At 33.1% G+C, this 12,336-nt stretch overlaps 1 protein-coding gene across 1 annotated transcript; it reads left to right on the top strand.

The window, feature by feature from the left end:
• The first annotated feature begins 6,405 nt into the window (after positions 1–6,405).
• Positions 6,406–7,872, top strand: LOC118741656. Its single transcript, XM_036473634.1, has 3 exons — positions 6,406–6,488; positions 6,576–6,757; positions 6,857–7,872. Exons 1-3 carry the CDS (start codon positions 6,472–6,474, stop codon positions 6,970–6,972), a joined length of 315 nt encoding a protein of 104 aa, XP_036329527.1. The 5' UTR covers positions 6,406–6,471; the 3' UTR covers positions 6,973–7,872.
• The last annotated feature ends 4,464 nt before the right edge of the window (positions 7,873–12,336 follow it).

The raw sequence follows: 12,336 nt of genomic DNA, 5'->3' as shown, positions 1-12,336 counted from the left end.
TTATACCCGAGCGCACTTGTGCACAAGGGTATATTAATTTTGTTCACATAACGGTTGTTTGTAACAGCCAAAACGAATCGAGATAGACAAATGTATACATAAATGCTCAGAACGAATAGAGAAATCGATTAAGCCATGTCTGTCTGTCCGTCCGTCTGTCCGTCCGCCCGTGTACACGATAACTCGAGCAAAAACTGAGATATCTCAACGAAATTTGGTGTGTAGGTTTTCGTTAATCCAAGGTAGGTTGTAATTGAAAATGGGCGAAATCAGACTGTAACCACGCCCACTTCCCATATAACGGTAATTTCCAGAAATACGAAAACTGCGATATTTTAGTAACTACTGAAGATAATTCACTCAAAATAGATATTTGCAATAATTTTCAGACGACAAATAAGAATATTATAAATTTTTAGAAAATGGGCGTAGCCACGCCCACTTATGGTTACATGTGTATATCTTGGTAACCGCTGCACCAATTTCTTCCAACGTGGCACAGTTGTTGGCCTTGATACAGCATACTAAATGACCGAAAATTTTAAAAATCGGACAATAACCACGCCCACATCCCATATAACTGTAATTTTCGGAAATACGAAAACTGCGATATTTTAGTAACTACTGAGGATTATTCACTCAAAATCGATATTTACAACAATTTTTAGACGAAAAATAAGAATATTATAAAATTTTGGAAAATGGGCGTGGCCACGCCTACTTATGGTTACATGTGTATAACTTGGTAACCGCTGCACCAATTTCTTCCAAACACGGCACAGTTGTTGGCCTCGGTATAACATACATATGAAATGGCCGAAAATTCAAAAAATCTGACAATAACCAGGCCCACATCCCATATAACGGTAATTTAGAGAAATACAATATCTTCGATAAATCAGTAAATATTCAAGTTTTTATACTCAAAATTGATGCTTGCAACAATTCTTTACCAAGAAATACGTTTATGGTAAAATTTTGGAAAATGCCGCCCACTTATGATCACACATATGTATATCGGTAACCGTTCTACGAATTTGTACCAAGCTCGGTATTATTATTGTGCTTGCCACATATAAGCAAAACGTTGAAAATTATTGAAATCGGACTAAAATTACGGCCGCTTTTCATATAACGGTAAATTTCAGAAATGCTGGAAACTGCAATATTTCGAAATTTAAGGACGCTAATTTACTCAAAATTGATACACCCCGGTTTACCATCTAGCGGTAGCTTTCGGAAAGGTGAAAAAATATATATTTAATACTTACGCCGGGTACTTAATGTTCGGCTCCACCCGAACTTAGACTTTCTTACTTGTTCAAAACTCATTTTGCCTGTTTTTCAAGATTTAAGTACCTTAAATTCCTAAACTTGATAATCAGCATCCCGAGAAACCCACTGGTAACGAGTTCCAACCCTTTACATGCTTAAAACGTTCAGTATCATTGTTTTAACTTTAGTATTTTTTTACGAATTTGATTGCCATATTGGATCCGCCATTTTGATTAAAAAACATTTACTTCAGATTCCTAATAAGCGGCCACAAAAACTACCAAGTGCCGAATTTCGAACAAATCCAATCATTTTTTTTTTAAATTGATCGCCATTTGGATCCGCTATTTGGAATTTTGAAAAACTGACTTCAGATTCCCAATTAGCAACCCCCTGGTAACAAGTTCCAACCCATGACAATGCGTAAATGGTTCAGTATCAACGTTTTAATTTTAGTAGTCTCTTTTCCAAAGCATATTTTCGGGCATTCCAACTGTCTAAGACAGGTATGTAATTCAGGGAACGCTCTCCAATAATACCGGAGTAATTATATGTAAAAAGAACATTTTTAGCTGCATTTTAACATGTCACGAAAATTAAAAAAATTAGAACATCGGCGTTTTTATAAAAAACCGAGCAGCGCGAGCTCTACAAAACTTTTTTTTCAAAATAAAAAATCCATTTCTCTTTTTATTATCACAAATGACAATAATTTGAGGTAGCGTTTATGAATTTTTTGAGATACTTTTTTTTCAATTTTGATACTTTTCCAAATACAAATGAAAAAACTCTGGAAATTTGTATATATTACAAAACATGTCGTGCACTTGTGGCAACCTCATGATCCAACTACACAAGATCTGACAAGATGAAGCAAAAGAAAAAAGTAATTTTCTGGCTGACGTTTGTTATTTCGGCGCATAAAGAAAAAAATGCGAGCAATTTTGTAGCACATGTTTGTGCTAACCAATTTATTATTTTTGTACCTGTTTTTGCAACCAATCCCCGCGCACTTCATTGTAATTAAATTTGCACAAAAAAAAAATTTTCAAAAATCGCTTTAAAATCACTGAAATAAACCACCGCCAAATACACATAAAGAAAGAAACAAAACGGAAATAGCAAACTTCAAAATTACGAACGTCACACACTTTTTTCTCAATTGCTATTACAAATGGCTCCTTCTCCACCGATCAGATCTGTTCTGATTGCCCTGCCAGCCACGGCTTACCACTTTCCCCTGAAAATCAAACGATTTACAAACATATTCACAACTCATCTCACCTACACACTTACAAATTTTTTGTTTCAACTGTCAACAAATATTCCCTTTGTTAGAGCTGCGTACCCGATAAGAATTCGTACTCTAATAAGAATTCTATGCGTTAGAGCGATCAAGTTAGAAACATCGAAGTTTTGATGGCAGTATACATACTGTGAAGAAATGTCACTTTGCGAAAATTTGAAGGTAAGAATACATATTTAACAATTTCACTTGATTATAATGTAATTTTTCTTTTAGATTGCAAACACCAGCGACTTCGCCACAATCTAAAGGTATGTATTAAGATTTTTTATATGTCTATAAAGTTTAATTGATATTTTTTTTGTTTACCGATTTGGCATTCACCATCAGCACCTTCAACGCCAGCAGCTTCATCCCCAGGAGCACCATCAGAAAACTAAGTTTGTAAATGATTTAAAACTGTTACTATACATCAAAAGAAGGGTAAATCGATTACCTTTCTTTTGATTATAATTTTGTTAAAATCGCTTAGCGTTTTTATAGAAATTTTGCAACTTTTGAAAACATCTATATGTAAAAAGTGAAAAAGTCGTCAAATTTTGCAAAGTTGTAAAAAAACTGAATTTTTATGAACCAGTGCAATTGATTTGTTAATATATATTAAAAGAAAGGTAAATCGATTACCTTTCCTTTGATTATACATAATACTGTTAAAATCGCTCAACTTTTTTATAGAAATTTTGCAACTTTTGAAAACAGTTAAGGAGTAGTAGTAATAATAAGCAATTAAACAACCACGTATGTATGTAAAAATATCTTTATTATTAATGTTAATTATAATTTTTATTCATAATATTGATTGCTAACTATGTATATTAGGTTAGCAATGCATTTTGAAGAATTAATTTTGAAAAATACACATAAAAAAAAAATTTAAGATTCTTTATTTTAAGTTTTTAAGGTTATTTTGAATTCGCTGTGAAGAGAATGCAACCCCGCGCCGGCTGAAGTGGGCAATGCTTAGGAAGTATCTGAATGAGTGCGACAATGGTACAAGGCTCACACGTACAGGGGGAAACTGGTGAAAATCTGCACACCGCCCATACAAAATTCACCAGATTTTTCACCAGTTTTGAAGTGAATGAAACCCGCGGTTTCACCAGATTTTTCACTACTTTTGGCTGGCAGGGTGGTTCATGTTGGCAACGTACATCCAAAAGTTCATTGTCGTTCACTGAACGAACCTTTCATGTATTGTGATTCATGGTCCATGACGAAAAACATCAAAATGTGAATAACCGAACAGTATCATAGCGTTTAATTTTTTTATTTTCGCTATGTTCAATAACAAAAATTAGGGCTTGGTACTCGGTAAATCGGCGCTCGGTAGGGCTGGTGGTAACATCGATGAAATATTAATATTAAATCAAAATAAGAATCTGTTTCCTATAGGATTATTTATGATAACGATTTAGGAAGTTATTCAGCAAGTTATTTTTAATACTTAAATGTTTTTAAACGCCGAAATTGAGAGAATGTTGTCTGGCGGCATCATGTGGCAAATGCTACATATCAAGACATCAAAGAGCCCACACACAAAAACTTGCACTCATACTGCTCGTCAAAATGACAGTTGGTAGGCCATCGGTGTTTGCCTGTGGAGTTTTGCGGTAAATTTTCCCCCAAGTATTTTGTTTCTGTAACATTATTTTAGTATCGGTTTACCGGTTACAGAATTATCGTGGTGGAAGCTTGATAATTTTTCTGTTATTTGGTAAACTGCAATCAGCTGTACGATAATCATCCAATTTTGAATCCGCCCGCTGCAGAAAGGCATAACCCATTTGAGTAAATAAAATTCCTTAAATTTTTTGTTACAATTTATTTATTTTTTTTCTAGGAAAAAAGCTACGAATCATCTGTTGATAAACATGCATAGTTTACCAGACTAAAGGTGTGGTTAAAGGTGGCAATGTTAGCTCTTTTTCTACGCATTTTGCTGTCAAAATGCGAAATCGAAAGTCTACTTTCCCGTGTAAGGAGCCAGAAAGTCCTTTTTGCAGATTTGCAGAAGTCACTTTTGGCAATAAAAATTGCAAGCTGTAACTGCAACTGAAATTACGCAAATCGCTTTCGGGAAATAATTTCAACTTTCCCGTGCAATAAATGTTAAATTGTTTTGGAAAATGGTTTTTCATAAAAATGATTGGTTTTATTCCATATTGATGCTTTGATTTTTCACATGCCCGCGGTCACACTGGTCCCCATATGTCCGAAAAAAATTGTTATTGGAAGCTGACAAGATGAAGATTTTTGTGAAATCCAAATTTTCGACCCTGAAATTTCGTAAGAACAGGGAAAACTTAGATTTACTTTTGGATTTTCTTATATTTATGACACGATTTTAACGTGTCGTACATAATTTTAAAGGTGTTTTAGAGAGATACATAACCATGTCCTAAGGATCAAGTAAAAATGCATCCCTTAATACAGTTTTTAGATTTATGGTTAATAAAACTAAATTAAGACGAATCATTTAAGTCAACAGGACATTAAGGCAATAATACATCCGTGCTTCAATCTTCATTTACTTTTTCCTTTTGCAATTAAACAATTGTATGTTTTCAATTATAAGTACACTATCATCCCGTTGACCTAGGCTGGCTCATTAACCTATTAATAAATCAATTTCTACACCACTAAATACAACTTCAATAATAATAATACATTGCCGTTTACACATTTGTTAGTGTTGGACCGAGCTTTTCCTCCGATTTGGGGCGTGCGCCTTGATGTTTTTTACACGAAAAGGAGGGACTTACAGTTTTACGCCGACTACGAATGGTGATTGTATTTTTATGAGAAGCTGTTTCATAAAATTAAGCTCTTTAGAAAGTGATGACTTTTTGGAATCGTTACAATAAAGAAAGGGGGTTAGAACACAAAAACATATTTTGAACGATATATCACACTTCGAAATCGAGTCATAAATACAGATGTTAGGAGAAATTTTCTTTTTGGCTGCTTTTAGTACTCACCAATGACGAAAATGTGTACGACAATAAAATCCTCCGAAGGTAAGCTTTCAAACTAAGTGGAGGTGTAATAGCAAAAATTGTTATTTTGTGCGGTGACCAACCCAATCTAAAAGCCTGATTATGGCAACTTAACTTAATTTAACGGAACGTAGAACTTAGAGAATCAAAATGAAACAGATTTCGACGTGGCATTAAGTTACGCTAAGTTTCGGCTGCTCAATAATAAGCAACACCCATTTAACAGAATTTTTAAGAGAGAGCCATAAGTTGCGTTAAGTTGGCATAATCGGACCATAATGTGCACTTATGGTCTGATTATGCATACTTCGTATAACTTCGCACAACTTCGCATAAACTTCAAACTGTCTTTTCGTATGTACTTTGTATCTAATCTGTATGTATTCCATTACCCAGAAATTAGCAGAACTTTTAAAAACTTAGCGATCTGTTGAGCTTAGATTTTACTTCACATTATCTTAAGTTACATTTTTATTGGACTGGTACAAATGGTTGTGCGAAGTTATGCGAAGTATGCATAATCAGACCCTTAGTTTGGAGCATGTTTATTCTCTTAAATATACAAATATATGCACGTACATACTTATGCTGTTGGCACGAGCGAAGTAATCTAATTTTGGAATCACTTCATTCAATCTTAGCATCTGCTCAGATCCCAATGCTCCCAAGAAAACACGAAACGGCACACGCCCGCCTATTTTTAACGGCCGAAGCGCAAGCAGCCGTTCTCGTTGTGCCATTCAAACACAGGAAACACAATGAAAAGTTTTCCGGCTGAACAAAAACACCTAGTACGTATCTTACACACAAATGCATATGTACATACATGTCGAATGAGTATGCCGTAATGCATTCTGATGTCTTAGTTATACGATCAGTTACATTACGGCAACCATGAATATAAGACCTTGGTAACAATCACTCACAATATTTGATTCAACGAGAATATAAATGTGCTAAGAATTATTAATTGAATACAAATTAAAATTAATTTTCAGTGAAACATCGCAGTATTCCTTGAGCCATTCCTTTTGTGATTATGCCCTGAGTGATCCAGTTCTAATAATCATTACTCTAGCAGCTGTAGTTGGATCGTTTTGCTTACTCAGCGGATTAATCCTACTTTGTGCCGTGTCCAAAACCTTACACGATCAAACTTCAGAGGCTATTCTCCTTCTTGGTAGGTCATAGATACATATGTATGTACTATACGTATGTATCTTGCATCTGAGTTACTTCCGGAAAGTAAAGATTCACACATAAGTGTTATTTATTACAGGTATTGGATTTTTTATCTACACAATTGCGTTCGTCACATGGAAAATAACGAATGTCCGTAGAATCGCTCATGTGATTCAGGCTCTCAATAAGGAAATTGCACCGAGCCAAGTGTGAATATTCCCAGTATTCAATTATTAATATTTTGAATGCATGAGTATGTATTTATGTTTGTACGTATGTATGTATATACAAATTTAGGACTGAATTGATGGAATAGTGATACATAGATGCACAAGTCCATAGGTACGTTATTTATAAACACATTTATGATTAAGTTGAGGAGCAGATGGAAGAGTTAAATATGCGACTGCAACCCAACAAATATTATTATAAATGGATGTTAAATGAAGCGAGTATAATTGAGGCGCTTATTTTTAAAGTGGCATTAGTCACATTTTCAAAAAAATCTAGTTAATGATAACACCAATTAGAATTTAACGGTATCTGTTAATTAAAAAAAAGCATTGAAACGTTAAGAACTACTGAGGTTTTGTTCGAGAGAAGTTTTACTAATCAGCGGTATACCGAAAATGATTATTTTGAAAGGAAGTCACTCAAAAAAATCAAGTTAATGATAACATGGATTACACCGAGCAAAAATCAGTTTTGCACAAAAAAAAATTCTCCTAAAACTAGGAGCCAAATATAGTAAAACTGTGTTTTTAGTTTCCCTAGCATCAGGATTTTTTTAAGGACTTTGAAATTTCAAAAATTTTATTAGTTCCAAATTATTTAAAAAATTCAGTGTTATATAAAATAATAATATGGGTACCAAATAAAAGACAAAATTCTTTAAAACGAAAAATATTAAATTTTTAGTATTAGGTATTGAAAACGTCCTTTTAAAATTTTGTCCCTAAGTATCGTTGCAAATTTGCAATATCTATTTATTTTTGAAAAAATTATAGGTTCAAGACTAATATGTACAGGACCATAGCCTCGATTTTCATTATTCTAAAAAATAAAAACAAAAAAAAAATTTTATATTTTTAAATTCTAAAGAATATTTTCTTTCATTTGATACCGATATTTTTATTCTTTATTCCACTTTTTTTAATAATTTTTGAAACTATAATTTATTTGAAATTTCAAAATTCTTTCAAAAAATAATCTTGACCCGAGAGAAAAAACTTAAAACGCGATTTTACTATATTTGGCCCCTAGTTTCGTGTGATTTTAAATTTTTTTGTTGCACGGTGTTAGAATTAATTTGAATAAACTTTTCATTAAAGCATGGTATAAATTATTATTTTTATATATAGGGTATTCCACCGTCACGGGTGGGACATTTGTACAGTAAAAATGTTCCTACTTTTTTAAAATTTGAGTATAAAGTACTCAACAGTTCTACTTTTTAATAAAACTACACCTAATTCACTATTATATGAGTTATTACCAAATACAAAAAAAATCCTTTTATATGGGAAAAAATCTGAGTTATTTCTTCTGTAAAGGGTGGGGAAAAAATAACCTGCTTTTTGGAGCAGATACGGAAACTTTTCTGTGTAAACTTTATGTCTTGAAATAGAAAAAAGAACAACGAATACTACAAAGCAAAAACTTACACAAAAATACACATTCTAATGTGAGAAATTCAGTTGGTATGGGAGGTGTGACGCCCCTTTTTCAATAACTCCCATTTTTTCCATGAGTCTTTATACTAAGTTGCAGCACTCTACGGTGAATACTTCCAGAGAGGGAAAACTTTAGTTTGTATGGGAGGTGCCACGCCCATTGATATATCGAAATTATTCTTCTTCTATTATCATCCTTTGACAGTCTAGAGTCGATGTCCAAAATTTCAAAAATATCGGTATATCTGTCCTCCAGTTTTTCGAGTTTTTGCGACGCACAGTGGGAAATTTTGTATGGAGGTGCGAAATTAATTAAAAACCTGGAGTAATAAATAAGGTACCGCAATAAACCTTAAGGAATATGAAAATATAAGGCCAAGAATGGATGGTGGGGAAAATGGGCTATCTGACGATAACACGTCCACTTTTCATATAAGTGTAATTTTCGGAAACATGGATGTGCGGAATTAATTTATATTTAACTACCTGACCCGACGAACTTCGTCCCGCCCAAAATTTATTTTTTTATTGAAACATTTGGTCCAACGTTTTCACCACAATTCACGTTCAAGTTTGGTTTTGTGGTCGTCAGAAAGCATATTCTCTATTGCCGTCATAAATAACCTAACGAAGTCGTTATGACCGTGAAGAAGTTCTTGCCGCAACAATGATCCGGTACGATGATAAATCGTCCTTGAATCTGTATCCCTGTATCCTGTGTCCTTGAATCTGGAGGCAAATTCAAGATGGGGGAGTATCATTGATCTATAGAAATCCAATATACATAGACTTATTTCAGACGAAATATCATAAATGTCTTACAATTTTCTTTGTAGCAATTCATCAAGAGTTGTCTTTATTCTGTTTAGTCACAGTAAATCAAGGAGCGCAATGGTTATAGTAGTAGATTTAACGGTGGTAACTTGACTACCTAGCCTAGTATCTCCAAATGACTTCACTTGACAATTTTTAGCAATATCTCGACTCCAGCGCAATCTTGCGGATACAATTTTTAGTACTAACTCGACTCCAGCGCCATCTGGTGTTTTAAGTTGTGAACCTCGTTTAGGAAGAGATCACTCACAAAGACACGTAGCCAAGAGTTATATATGTATTTACAAATAGGTAAAAGTTTCAGACTGGGATTGAGTATGGGATTGATACCATATCAAGTTCCAGGACTGCTCCACAAATACTTCCAGAGATATGCGGTACGAAAAATTCGATTTGTATGGGAGATGCCACGCTCCCTTGATATAACGAAATTATTATCAGCCTATAACCAATAGGTGTCCACAATTTCAAAGAAATCGGTACAACCGTTTGTGAGATCACCTCTTATAAAAATAGGGGACTTATCTTTATATAACTGGTATAGATAATAAGTATAGGTAAATAGCCAATACCCGATTGCTTTGCGGCGCCTTAAAACGCCTTTCCCACTGTAAAACAATCATTCAATTCTAATCTACGTATATTTATAATACGTGTTCCGAATTTCAAGAAAAACGGACAATATGTACAATTTTTTTAGAATAGATCAGTCCATGGTCCACCTATCAGAAAAAAGTATCCTGTTAATACGGGCAATAAGCTACCTATGCGCCAAATTTCAAGCAAATCAGACCATAAAGAATTTTTTTGAATAAATCGGTCTTCCGGAAAAAAGTTATTTTTATTTTTTTGGCTATGACACGGTGGTTGCTGAAAGCTATTTACGTACGTAATTTCATGAAAATCGGACCAGCCGTTCGCGAGATTACCTGTTACAAAAAAAGGGACTTCTCTTTATATAATTAGTATAGATAAGTTTTCTTACTAAAATTGAAGTATCTTCGAAAGTATTAGTCCTATATAATTAGGTATATGGACCCTTTTTGTAGAGAATCGAAGTAAGCTAAGAAAAAAAATTTTTTTGTACTTGATCTTTGATGGACTTGGGCGAGCCTAAGATATTGACCAAAAATTGTCATCTCTCACACGGATTATTTTAGAGCATAATTAACCATATTTTTGCTATTAACACTCAAAATTCTAAAAAAGCGGATTTTTGGCCCACGTTAACCTACAACCGAAGCATACATAGTGGTTCATTGGGAACAAAAGAATATCTTATGAAGTAAAGGCTTTTCTTGGAATATATGAAAACGAACTGATGAATAAATTTTTGGCTGTATCCGTTATTTCAGATTGTCGCAAAAAATAAACTTGCCTAGTGATGTATTCGCCCCTTGATATGGTGGTTTCTCAAAGCTATTTATATTCGAAATTGCATGAAAAATGGAAAACAGGATCCAATAAGCTTATCCAGGCAAAAAGCCACCTACGTACAAAATTTTAATTAAATCGGACCATAATTACGATTTTTCGAATAGATCGGTCCCTGGTCCACTTGGCGGAAAAAGGATCCTATATGCTAATCTAGGCAAAAAGCTAACTATATATAGGGTTGCCAACGTTTTCTAGGATATTTATAGTACTTTTTTCCAACAAAAAAATATAGTACACTTCAAATATATATAGTGTTTTATTTAAAATAAAAAGTAAAAACGATTTTTAAGTGATGGAAAGTTTCTTCCTGTGAATTCCGAAATTGTTGGAATAGAGAGTAGAAATGAAATAACTTTAAGTAAATTTGTTAATTCTTTCTCAGTTATGTTACCTTTTTTTATTATAACCGTTTTTGATTATACAGTAAAACCCGCTTAAGTACCTTACGAAAAATGTCAGCTTTTTAAGGTACTTAGGCGGGTTGGGTACTTAAAAGAACCCGCTTTAGTACCTCGATGCGGGTACTTAAGCGGACATAATTACTGATGTAGTTACATCTTCTTGTTAACTTACATAAATACTTGAATAACAACATTTAATGAAGTATACATAGTTTAAAACCAAAATCGTAGCATAATGTAAATACATAAACATGTAAAGAAAAACTTTATTAAAAAAATATTTAGTGCAATGGTATATAATTTTTACAAGAATTAAATTGTTTAAAAAGTCAAAGTTGGGCATATCATTTTGTACCAAATTCACAATAATATTGTTGACCACTTATGTTTATTTATTAATTTTTAAGATTTTTCAGTCAATTAAAATGCAGTTCATTCCCTAACAAATACCATATAAACCTAAGCTTAAGATTTTGTAGAACACTTAAAAAAAATCATCATAATTTCAAACTTTTTTCTCAGAAGTGTTTTTTGAGTATACAGTTTTTTAGCCCATTCAATTTTGGTTTAATAATGTGCAACTTTCAAGTGGCTAAAAGTTACCGTTGATTTTTAAAATATTTTTACCGAAGGTGTGTGGCGCTGCTACTGAATTTCAAAATACATAAATATTTTAAAGATTTTTAAAAGAGCACTCAAAAGGGGAAAATTATAAGTAAAATTGTAAATGTAAAAATGACAAATTGAGGTACTAAAGCTGGTTGGGTAATAAGCGTGGAGGTACTTAAGAGAGGGATTTTCTTCAGAATACATTAAAAAATTCATGGCACTCAAAAGGGGAAAATTATAAGTAAAATCGTAAATGGGGCATGACAAATTGAGGTACTAAGGCGGGTTGGGTACATAAGCGGGGAGGTACTTAAGAGAGGGATTTTCTTCAGAATACATTAAAGAATTCATGGTGTCCAAAAATGTTGGTTACTTAAGCGGGTTTCACTGTAAACTCACAATGACCTTTTATTTTAAAGAATATTTAATTTAATATTGTTATATCCATTTTAATAAACATTTTTTCGTGCAAATTACTGAAAGATATTTAAATTGATAATTAAAGAAATATAGTATTTTTGCGTACTATATTTTTTCCAACAGTATATAGTACCCCGACCGGAAAAATAGTAAAATACTATATATTATAGTACGGTTGGCAACCCTAACTACATACCAAATTT

Source organism: Rhagoletis pomonella, unplaced genomic scaffold (genome assembly GCF_013731165.1).
Source record: "Rhagoletis pomonella isolate Grant_MI unplaced genomic scaffold, Rhpom_1.0 Rhpom_scaffold_00006, whole genome shotgun sequence".
NCBI lineage: Eukaryota > Metazoa > Arthropoda > Insecta > Diptera > Tephritidae > Rhagoletis > Rhagoletis pomonella.
The sequence above is the reverse complement of the archived record's forward strand: the minus strand, read 5'-3'. Positions and strand labels throughout refer to the sequence as shown.

Excerpts from the sequence above, each read along its gene's own strand:
- LOC118741656 (XM_036473634.1), top strand. Across the intron at positions 6,758-6,856 it reads AGAGGCTATTCTCCTTCTTG|GTATTGGATTTTTTATCTAC; the intron begins GTAGGTCATAGA and ends TATTTATTACAG.